This window comes from Rhopalosiphum maidis, chromosome 1 (genome assembly GCF_003676215.2).
Source record: "Rhopalosiphum maidis isolate BTI-1 chromosome 1, ASM367621v3, whole genome shotgun sequence".
Lineage (NCBI taxonomy): Eukaryota > Metazoa > Arthropoda > Insecta > Hemiptera > Aphididae > Rhopalosiphum > Rhopalosiphum maidis.
In genome coordinates, this window is record NC_040877.1 from 91,359,137 (window position 1) to 91,371,298 (window position 12,162).

General features: G+C 24.5%; 1 protein-coding gene across 1 annotated transcript; it reads left to right on the forward strand.

Moving 5' to 3' along the window:
• The first annotated feature begins 68 nt into the window (after window positions 1–68).
• LOC113554420 (presenilins-associated rhomboid-like protein, mitochondrial) lies at window positions 69–9,787 on the forward strand. The gene is made up of 6 exons (XM_026958262.1): window positions 69–423; window positions 1,649–1,756; window positions 2,508–2,664; window positions 4,810–4,917; window positions 5,516–5,673; window positions 9,657–9,787. The coding sequence occupies exons 1-6, from the start codon at window positions 286–288 to the stop codon at window positions 9,720–9,722; spliced, it is 735 nt and encodes a 244-aa protein (XP_026814063.1). The 5' UTR covers window positions 69–285; the 3' UTR covers window positions 9,723–9,787.
• The last annotated feature ends 2,375 nt before the right edge of the window (window positions 9,788–12,162 follow it).

The window sequence follows — 12,162 nt, forward strand, 5'->3', positions numbered from 1 at the left end:
TCGTATACGAAAGTAGATTATAACCTAACCTCATAGGTTTAAATCATTTCGTTGCTAATGGGGATAATAATAACATTATTCTAACTATTATTATTATTATTATTATTTTACACTTTTTCGAATATAAAATACAACAACAATACACAAATACAAAATTATACTAGAGACGTATTATAAGAAATAAATCTAATTAATTTAAATAACATATATTTTACTTATTATATTGTTCAAGAAGTAGCGCGTGCAATATATACACATTTAATTTATTAAATAGGTACTAATTCAATGAAGTCCAAATTGGGGACAAATGTCCAACAACTGCGTAGGATCTATGAACCATGTATCGTTGGACGAAATCCGTCAGTGAATAATTTGAATCACACTACAATAGCTGCTATCTACCATGCGATGTTTACATTAACCGTAAGAAAAATTCGAAAATGCGAAATAATAATAAGATATTCAAAATAGAAAACTGTAGATCGCTCGGTATATGTATGAATTACACTTACCCGGGCACCGATTTTCAGTATATATAGTGTTAATAATAATTATATACCTATGTATTTAGGTAACCAATGGCGTGTATAGGGGGGTTAGGGGTTCAAACCCCGTCTGAAATGTATGGTTGATGCGGGCATTGATTTTGATTGTATAATTAATTTGAATTTAAGAATGGAAATTTTTTTTAACCGTGTTAAATGATAAATACCAAATTACCAATTATACCCATAGACCTTATACTATAAGGTCTATGATTATACCACTAACACTAAAATTGAAATATGCATTAGATCAGCAGTTCCCAAACTGTGAGGCAGGGGAGGCGCAAGCCGTGTGATAAATATTTACTGTTAACTTATATTGTCATAAAAATAAAAATGTTTGTATATTTAAATACTATAAATTTATAATTTAATTTTTTATGGAAGCGCAATTATTTTTTTTAATTTTTAGGGTGGCGTGAACTAAAAAAGTTTGGGAACCGCTACATTAGATATAATAAACAACTACTGTTAATGGCTGTATAATATCGCCATTCTTTATCCCACGCCTGTACCATCAACACTAACTATCTACGTATCTAATGAACCATCTTACATTAATGCTAATTTATTTTATTTTTAAAAAAAATATTTTATGATTAATATGGTATTAAAAATGTATATTGTCATTGAAAAATGTAAAAAAATTTTGCTTATAATTTTAGAATTTAATAGTAGAATATATCATTACATTTCAATTTTGTTTTATTATGACTTCAAATTATGAAAAAAAATTTTCGAAAACCACAAAATATACATTTTTAACTATCTTTAAAGGATAGGTATCTAAATATCTAATTGAGTACTATACGTAAAATTTTATTGAAATTTTAAATGTAACAAACTTTTTACAATATTTTGAGACTCATTTTTCAGGGTGGTTTAATACTTTTCAAGCTAATAAGAGGTAATTTATTTATTATTAAAATCTGTATACTTTTAAGTTTTGAATATCTTATAATCTCTCATTTTACTCAGTATTACATTATACTCGTTAAAATACTATAATGTCAATAAAAATAAACATTTGATACAAGAAAATATCTACTGGTTTTCATTTATTTTATTTAAAAATTTAAATACTTAAAACATTTTTTTTTCAGGTGATTTTTATAGCGGTAATATTTGCGACTATTATTGAACACAGGCGTATGTTGAATATTTATTGGAAAACTTTGTCAAATATTAAATTCGAAATTTTAGACAAAATGGTTAGTTTGATCATTCTGTAAAACGTAATATTAAACAGCAGTAACATATATAGAAGCCAGTATACTATTAGATAGTTATATACTTATATATTTTATGCATTATAGCTAAATAGTATTTACCATAGTAATAATTAGCAAATAATATAACAGGTAGGATTTAATTTTTATATTTCAAAGTCAGTTATTCCCATATTTTTTACCTATTTACATAGGGCTGTGAAATGAACTCACAAGTGTAATCTAAAATAACAAATAACTAATAAGCATGCATTCAATTTTTTAAAAGTATACAAAATTAATTTTATTTAGTAAATTCTTTATTTTATCTTATATATACATATAAATACTAGGTCTCACTAAGAAGACTCGTGAGGGGTTCTAGGTGTTATAAATTAAATTATTTAAAAATAATACTTTTATTTGGTAGGTTAATTATATTTTGACATATTTATAACTGGGATATAACAGTATCGAAATATGCACCACCCCACTACTCCAGCCTATTATACCATAAGAAATTCTTGATTCCATCAATGTTAAATAAACTTGATAGAATTTATATAATTCTAGAACTGTTATAATTGTTTTGATACTATCTACTGCATACATAAAACCGTATGGCGTATATAATTCATTCACTAGGTACATGCATTATTGACGTCTGCATAAACCATTTATTCTATTTCTAATTTATCAATGATCGAATATATTCGATGTAATATTTTTTACATTGGGCGTAATTTTATCACAGATATTGAAAGAGAACACTGTACTATCATTCTGGAAATATCTAAGTAACGGGGAAAAAGCATTTGGTATTATAACTTTCGTAAATGTTGTCGTCTACCTATCCTGGAATGTGACAAAGTGGAATTCTACAATGTTTAAATATTTCATAGTTAATGAAGGTAAGTTCTGTAGGCTATAGCTATCTCTTATTATATTTTATAATTTATAATACTACATGTATTGATTTTTGGTTTACATAAAAATAAAATAGATCCGTCTAATTCCGTCATGTACAGTGTATACAGTATACCAATATTTATTTTTAAAAATAACTACGATAAAAAATATAGCCATTATTATTGGATTGGCTGGAGTTGTAGTGTTGTGTTTTTCTGAAATATTCCCGTAACGTGTTGGAAACATTACACATTTGCAAAGCAATGTTTTTATAAAACCATGTAAGTGTAGGAAACGTTTCATTGTATATAATGTTTATATTGGAACTTAAATGTAGGAATACAACTCATGTTTTTGTGAAACATTACAGAAATGTTCAGGGAATTCGGAATAAACCATTCTTATGTTGATAATACTTGATACTGGAACTTAAATTGAATATTAATGCGTAATGGAATATTTGTGACAGTTTCTTGCACGGTGGTAAAGCCCCAAAACATTTGTTTTTAAGGCTATGCAAGTAGATACCGCTTTACTGTACATAACCTAACCTAACCTAACCTAACTATTATGGATCTATAAGATCTGTTAAATTTGAATAATTCAATGATGTATCATTATATACGAAAAACGATTCTAAGAATCCTACATCACTATGAAAAATTATTACTTTTTGTACAATTATATAACTACAACTATCAACCCATAAAAGACCATCTACTCGTACGTATAATCTTCGCGGAAACAGGATACACTTTATCATTGATTATCCTTTAAATATTTTTCAATACTATTTGCAGAGCGTAAAATTGGTCTAATGGATCATAAATTCCAATGACTTACAATTTTTTAACTCATATATTTTGCGCATGCACACCATAACAACGCAATATCATTTTTTTTTTTAATGGCAACCCCTATATTGAATTATTGAATATAATTTTCGAATAAATCAATTTTTTCAAGTAATTTTGATCCGTCAACTTGTATTCTCAACTTAAATTTGGTGAAATTAGAGCTAGCTATAATTTTAAAAAAATGTATTAAATTTTATTTTTTTAATTTTAAGTAGGCACGTATTTTTCCGTTTTAAACATCATATTATGATACATTTTACATGTATTATTAAAGTAATAAATTATTTACTATTAATGAATTGTTATCTTATCATTCTAAGGTTAGAATTTTTATGATTTTATATATTTTTTTTTAGATTGTCTAATAGCTTCCATTTTTATATAGAAATGTGTTTCATAATATCTATATTCAAAATATCAAAATTTTACTTTACATATAATTGCATATTTTACCATTCTTTATTTATAAGTGTATTATTTGTGTTTTTTCTGTTTTTAAGTGCATAATTTACCATTTGACGGTTTTCTATACAAAATGCTGAATAATACCAACATTTTATATTTTATTAATCGAATTTGAAGTAGGTATAAGTTTGATTATTTGTATTTTACAAATATTATATACCTATTTTATATTTTATTATATTATAAATGTATAAATAGTAAATCATTTATTACTTTAATAATAAATGTATAATATATCATATTATGGTGCTTACTGTTTAAAACATAAAAAAATACGTCCAACTAAAAAAAAATATTAATTTAATACATTTTTTTAAAAATTATACCTATAGCTCTAATTTCGTCAATTTCGCCATTTTTGGGTTTAGAACACAATTTGACAAATTAAAATAACTCGAAAAAATGTATTTATTTCAAAATGAGTCAAAGTAGGGATTGCCTTAAAAAAGTAAAGTTGTATTGCGCATGCACAAAATACATAAGTTAAAAAACTGTAAGTCATAGGAATTTATGATCCATTAGACCAGTTTAACTTATGTTCCACAAACAGAATTGAAAAATATTTATTGGGTAATGAATGATAAAGTATACCCTACTTCCACGGCACACTGTATAATAGTGTATAATGTATATATACATTATACTTTATACTTTTATACAAAAAACTAATATATGTATAATAGCGTATGTGCCTCATCAATGACATAACAGACCTATTAATCCATTATAATTTTTGTATACAAACCAAAAGTCAATAGCTTATTTAAAACAAAATACTATTTAAATCATACTTCAATTATAATAAAATAAATTATGTATTTTTAGACCAATCAAATTCCGTTTGGTCAAATTTACTAAGTTCATTTAGTCACTCTTCATTAAGGAGCTTAACAGCAAATGTTGTATATTTATATTATTCACTGTGTAAATTAGGTAAGTTAGTAGTCGTTTAATAAATATCATAAATCATAATTTAATATAGGTTTCTGTAGATATCAAATTGGTACGGTTTAATATAAATCTTATATTTTAATATCATTGTTGATGTTGGAAGGTATCTATTTAATTTAAATTTAAAAAAAGATAAAATAACAAGTCAAAAATGTAATCTTAATTTTAATTTTATTTCTTAAACATTAATTAATAAAAAAAATTAAAAGTCATGAATACATTATTATCAAAAAATTGACATTTACCTACAACTTGTTTATATTATCAGTAAAAGCCCGAATCCCTAATATAATATTATGTACCTTATTACTTTATATACGTATAAATATGTTACGAATATTAATATACGAGTATTATTGTACTTATGTCAGTAAAACGATGGATCGATGGAAACATTGGAAACTAAATGTATTAATGTACTGACCAATTAATATTTAATAATTATTGTTTTTCAGAGTAAATGTACTAACCTAATAATAAATATAACATAAATAGTAATAAATAATAATAATAAACAATTTTTAAAATAAAGTCTTATTAGAAATTTACGTTTTAAATTATAAGTATCTATATCTTATAGGATTTATACGAGCGTGGCCGATCTCCATATTTTCACCTTATATGGGAATAGAAGAATTTTTCGTTTTTTACATTAGTGCGTGCTTGTTTTCATCTTTATCTAGAATTTACATTGAACCAAAACTAAATATGTTCAGCAAAAAGAGTAGACACGGAGCTGTAAGTGATCATCAATTGATAAATATTAATATATATATATATACATATATACTTGAATACTTCTATATTTATATGTATATGTGTGTACAAGTATTAATTATCTAATATTTAATCAAAACTTTTTAAATAACATTTTTTTCATGGAATGTTTTTGTTCATAACATTTTCCGCGTTGTTTTTGTCTTATAAGTCTGGAGCAATATCTGCTGTGTTTGGTTATATTGCATTAGGCTTTCCTAACCGCAAATTATTAACTATACCAATATTTGTCGAAGATCAACAAAGCCTTAGTGTCACAGCATTCGAAGTAAAAATAATTATTTATTTAACAAAATTATTAACAAATAATGTAATATAATCAACACAGGCTTTGCTGTGTCTGTTTCTTCTGATTATCTTAATTGTTTTCGTACTGAAATTTTCATGGATAAACTCGACAAGCATAATTTCAGGATGTATTTTTGGAATGTAAGTAAATCAGTCACTATAATTTATTTTTCTGAGAACTGCACAATTGTTTTACGATGTCGTTATGTATTTGTTTTTATATTGATAATAAATATTTCCAATTAATATAATAAATATAACTAATTTAACATTTATTTATGTGAGTGTAAGATGTAGTTTAAAAATGTAACTTCAGCAATGAATAATACACACGTTAACAATATTGTATAATTTGAAGTTTTTTATTAATATCATTTTCATCACTCGAGATCTAACATCTTATTGCTTTACTATATGGTACCTACGGATAAATTTGTAAGTTACTACATGAGTACACGACTACACGAGACCTAGCAGGTAAAAAAATGGATCTAGGACAATTGGTCCCCGTCATAATTTTATACCCGGACAATTAGTCCCCGGCTTAAAAGTTAAGTACAAAATATTTTTTTATCATTAAACATTCTCTAAAATTAATTTTCAATAATATAATACTTTTAGAATATAATAACAGTTATTTGTTTAAAAATAAAAATAAAAATGAACATAATAATACAATAATAAATTAATAAATAATATTATTATAGTCGAATATAAAAATAATTTAAGTATAACATAATAATTACAATTTATGAAAATCCTCTTATGAAAGTCTACACAAATAATTCAAAAGATCATCTTTTGAAAAGTTATTATTAAAATTATTACAAATAGAAACAATGTTTTTTCCCTGTCGCTTAAAGGTTTCAAAAAATTATTTAAAAAAAACATCATCATTATTTTTTGTGAACGATATCATTGTTGTTGAATTAATTATTTGTATCAATTCAATAAAAGTATAAATATTTGGAAGTTTAATCCTAACAATATTTTTAAATTTATTATTAAATGCTTCAAATTTTGTTATTAAAAATACATAGGTAATTTGTTTAAATTTTATATTACTTCAAAGCTTAACAATTGAATGCAAGGTTATTCTAAAAGTATTTTATTATTGAAAAAACATTTTAAAGAACGTTTAATGATAAAAAAATATTTTATATTTACTTTTAAGCTGGGGACTAATTGCCCGAGTATAAAATTATAACGGGGACCAATTGTCCGCATACCAAAAAATACATGTTCTTACACGATAGAATAATTAAGGTACGTATGTAAATTCCTACACTACATATTAATTATTAATATATTATATTATTATACATAATTATTCAATAATTTCAATTAATTTCAATAATTATACAAATTATATATTTTGTATAATACTATATAATTTATAAATTATCAATCTGATGATATTGTCATACTTTTAAATAATATAATAAAAAAAAGGTGGCAAGTGGGTAACGTCTGTTGTATAGTAGAGATGAGTAGATCACTATATAATGGTCAATGGATGTATTAAATTTGAATGACAGTTATCATTGTATACGAAAAATGATTCTGAACGGAGATGATTTGTCAGTCTAAGATAATATTAGTAGGATATATTACATTATTACCTATATTGGCTATATTCAAACTGTAATATATCGTTATTTTACTCGATTTCGTAAAAAAATAAATTGCATACGCTCATAAAACTTTTTCTATATTAATTATTAACGATGAAATTTTTTTTTTACATTTATTTGAAAGAAAACTTATGTTATGATGTTATAAATAACGTTGTATTAGGTTTTTTAACCTAAGGTATAAATCATAAAACTTTTACGAATTTTCAACTTCTAATTTTCACGATTTTAACATATTTCGTAAATATATATTTGAACTTTAAATGTTTATAAACAAAAATTGTGACTAACGATTTTTGATTTTTTTTTACTACGATAAGTACAACTTATAATTAACCTTGTATTAAATTTTAAAGATTTTTTGGATAGCCAATTTTTTTCTATAGTCATTTAAAAAAAAAAAACTTAGAAAAATCAAAAATTGCAATTGTCTATAAATAGCTTAAAAAAGGTCAAAATATTTTAAAAAATTAATGGTAAATATAAAACACTAATATAAACATTTGGTGAAAATTTCAAGTATTTACAATGATTCGTTTTTGAATTACAGCAAAATAAAAAAGTCGATTTTGACAAAAACTGATTGTGCGTAAAAATTTCTGTTTTTTCGTTACTTTTTTAGGGTTTTTCCTAAAGCTTTCGATCTAGATGATTTTTCCTTTTCAAGGAGGGGCTGAAATCATAGCATTATTTCTACTCTAAATCCTGATGACAGACACAAAAATATAAACAAAATAAATAAATCAATACATTCCTCGCTTCGTTCAGAATCTAAAAATAAAAATTATATTTAATGTGGTTCATTTTGGAAACTTATTAATGTTTAACATAATCGTATTGGTTAATTTTGTTTATTTAGTACTTTACAATTTTTCATTTATAAAATTTTCTTTTTTGGCATATTTTTAACTGATTTTTGTTTTTGTGTAATAACTGCAGATATCTGCAGTTCTTATTTTTATGTATCTTTACTTGAAATAGTTAGAGAATTTCAATAACGACAATATATTATTCAATGTACAATATAATATTTAAATGTATATGAAATATGAAAATGAATTGTATTATGATATTTTTATTTTTTTATGATAGTACCTATCATCAATTTGATAACTTATATTATAATATATTTATATAAAATAAAATATATTCTTTTTAGTTTTTACATACATACCTTTTTTATCGTGTAGGAACTTACACACGTTATACACTTCTCATAATATGTGGGAAACGTATGTAATTTTTTACCTGTTACTAGGAACTTATGATTCCCCGTACCTACTATCTAATATCTATTACCGAATACCTTCCTAGGTTACTAAGTTCTAGGTCACTTTATACGAACGAGCATTAAAAGTGCGAAACGCGGACATTAAGATAGCAGAACGTGTACACTTTTCTATTATATACATACAGTATATATATAATATAAATAAGTCTGAATTCATGAGTCATCATGACCAATTTTGTTAAAAATGTTATTAAGTTTAAATATTATTTGGTAAATCTAAGTATCTTCTAATTTCTAAATATTTACAATTCATATAGACATTACGCTACATTTTTTATTTTTTAATACCAAAAATAAAAAACTTAAAAATTGATAAAAAAAATTCCAAAATATTCAAAATAGCCAATTTGTAAACCTGATTTTTAGAAAAATTTAAATGGTAAAAACATTTATTTATGTCAAGTGATTGATTTTTTTTAATATCAATATTTTTGTTAAGTAAATTATGCAATGTACCTCTTTACCCGACCGTATAAAACTATAAAGTGTCCGCGTTATGCAGTTTTAACAATGGACCCTACAAAATTATTGCTTACCAGTCTACCTATCTAATAGTGCTCACTATTATTTCAAATACTAGTTATTCCTAAAATAATAAGCATACTATAAATTATAACTTGTATTACCTATTGAGTATTGGCTATTAATTATTATAAATTATAACTTGTAATACATATTGGCTATTGCCTATTACTGAAAGTGTAAAATTAATTTTTTTAATTTTTATACAGTTTTTGGTACACATTAGGATCGAAAATCATTTGGAACAACAGAAAATATCTAACAAAAACTCTTGAAAACAATTACATCTTTGTAAATTAATATAATAAATATATTGTACGTACCTAATATTAATACTTTGTAATAGCTAAAAATGAAAAAATCAAGAAAATTAAATGTATAATAATCTATATTGTAATTATAGTAATTACCAATAATAAATATCGATAAGCTAATATAATAAGCTCAGGTTTACTGCCCGGCACCTAAAAATATTTCGTTGTTTAGTTGTGATAAAGACTAACGTTAAAAGTCGACCAGTATCAATAATTAGTTCTGAGCAAAAGTCAGTTATCCCAAATTTCCGTCAACCGTAGAATATAGATCAATAGCCATCAGTAAACCGATCTAGTCCATACTGTCACGGGGACGTCATGGTCCACTCTCTCAATCCCTCAAACAGAGCAAATCATTAAGCCATTAGTATTTTTATCATACTGTATAGGTACTTTTTAAATCAGGTAGATTTGAACAAAAAAAGTGCTTGAAACTTGAACTTGTTATTCAGGTTTATTTTTGTTTTTCAAATAAACTAAACATTTTTATAATTTTATATCTTATTATTGTTTCAAATTTTATTTTATAGAATAGAAACAATAAAGTTGGTTTTAAACGTAGGAAAACACTATATTATTTTAATTTAAAACCCATCAAAAAATAAATACACACAATTTAACAATAAACTTGAGTTAAAACTTTTAAAGGAGTTATTAAAAAATACAAATAAAAAGACCATTTAAATAGTACTCGTATTCATAAATAAATAAAAATATGTGTATATGCGCGCTATACATATGCGTGTATATATATGTGTGGCTTTATTGTTCTAAGTTTTTGTTATTTCATCTTTATCAACAACTACAACGTTGAATAACTGGAAGTCTAGATCCTAGGCCAAATAAATATTAACAACAAGTTGACATGATTTTTTTTTCTTAAATTCAAATTTTTAAAAATTAAAGGTTATTTAAAAATGATGAAATTTTCTCTATTTTTAAACGATATTATGATGAATTATAATGAACTACGTTATATTAGAAAAAACTCATCGTCTTGCCCTCCAAAATATTTTCTTTTTTTAATTTTATAACAGGTATACATACTCAAAATTGAGCGAATTCTACTCAGACTGCGTAAACGAATTTTGTCTATGTTGTTCGTGTGTAAGATGGAGGCAATAACTCAGCGAGTGCGACGTCCTCTTAACGATCATAAACAGAATTGACACTTTGACAGAATCTGATATACAGTGACGACGCTAGCCGCTAGGAAAGGGGAGGGCAAATTCCCAGAGCTCCATGGTCTACTTATTTTATTATTAAGTATTTACCATCTAGTTCCATAATCATTAAGGATCTTACCAAAAATATTGTCTAGGGCCTCAAATTACGTAGTACCGTAGTGCCATCACTACTGATATAGTTATAATATAAATATAATATCATTATGATTATTGTTCTACGAATAACTACATTTATGCGACCTGTTATAAGTCATAATTCATAATTTATAATATATATTTGTACATTATACATTGTCTTATTCTGTGATATGACTATATATATATAGTATATACTATATATTAAAAGATATATGTATATTATGTATAGCTGGGAACATAATAGGCACTTATTTTTCTCAATATACATTATAGTACAACATAATGCAAATTTTTAGGTTAGGGTAGGTTAATTTTTAGAAAATGGATTTTAATTTTTGGGAGTGAACAAGTTCTCCGTGCACCCTCCTAGTTGTGTCAATTTATGTGTGTAGTATTAATTTTATAATTTCATTTAAAGAAAGTAAAAACTGCATACGAGCTAAGCCTACCCGGCTTAATTACCCATTAAGCTATATTAATTATTATATTATATTATATTATTATGTACCTATACCTATCATAATATTATTCATATTACATGATCGGTGGGGAATGTCCATCGGTCTTTAGTCAGTAAACAATTTTAATACAAGTGCATTACGATTTGAGTGTTGACAATAAGACTATTATAGTATTATATATTATGTTTGTGTAGTAATTATTTATTTAGTAATACACATAATACCTATGTATATATTATATATACGATATACCTATACATAATATAATATATGTGACATGTGACAATATTCAATGTCTTATAGACATCTATATTATAATATTTACATACAGTGCGCACATATATTAGACTTTGGTTGTCTACTTTAGATATGTTTAGACTTTCTTCAGATGTATATAGTACTAATAGCGAGTAATTTTAGCAAACTAATAATATAGAACAATATAAAACAATTTAAATATCAAAAAAAATTTACTTTTATTCAAATTTCAAGAACTAGTTTAAATTAATTTGATTGATATGGTATTAATATACCTACAGTCTATTATAGTGATAACTGATAATACAAAATTATAGAAAAAGAATGGAATAAATCATAAATCTATTATAATTTATG

Bases quoted from the DNA above. Each gene is read 5' to 3' on its own strand.
- LOC113554420 (XM_026958262.1), top strand. From the start codon at position 286: ATGAAGTCCAAATTGGGGACAAATGTCCAACAACTGCGTAGGATCTAT. The intron at 2,665-4,809 runs GTAAGTTCTGTA...ATGTATTTTTAG, and splicing joins ATATTTCATAGTTAATGAAG to ACCAATCAAATTCCGTTTGG. The intron at 5,674-9,656 runs GTAAGTGATCAT...ATTTTTATACAG, and splicing joins AAAAGAGTAGACACGGAGCT to TTTTTGGTACACATTAGGAT.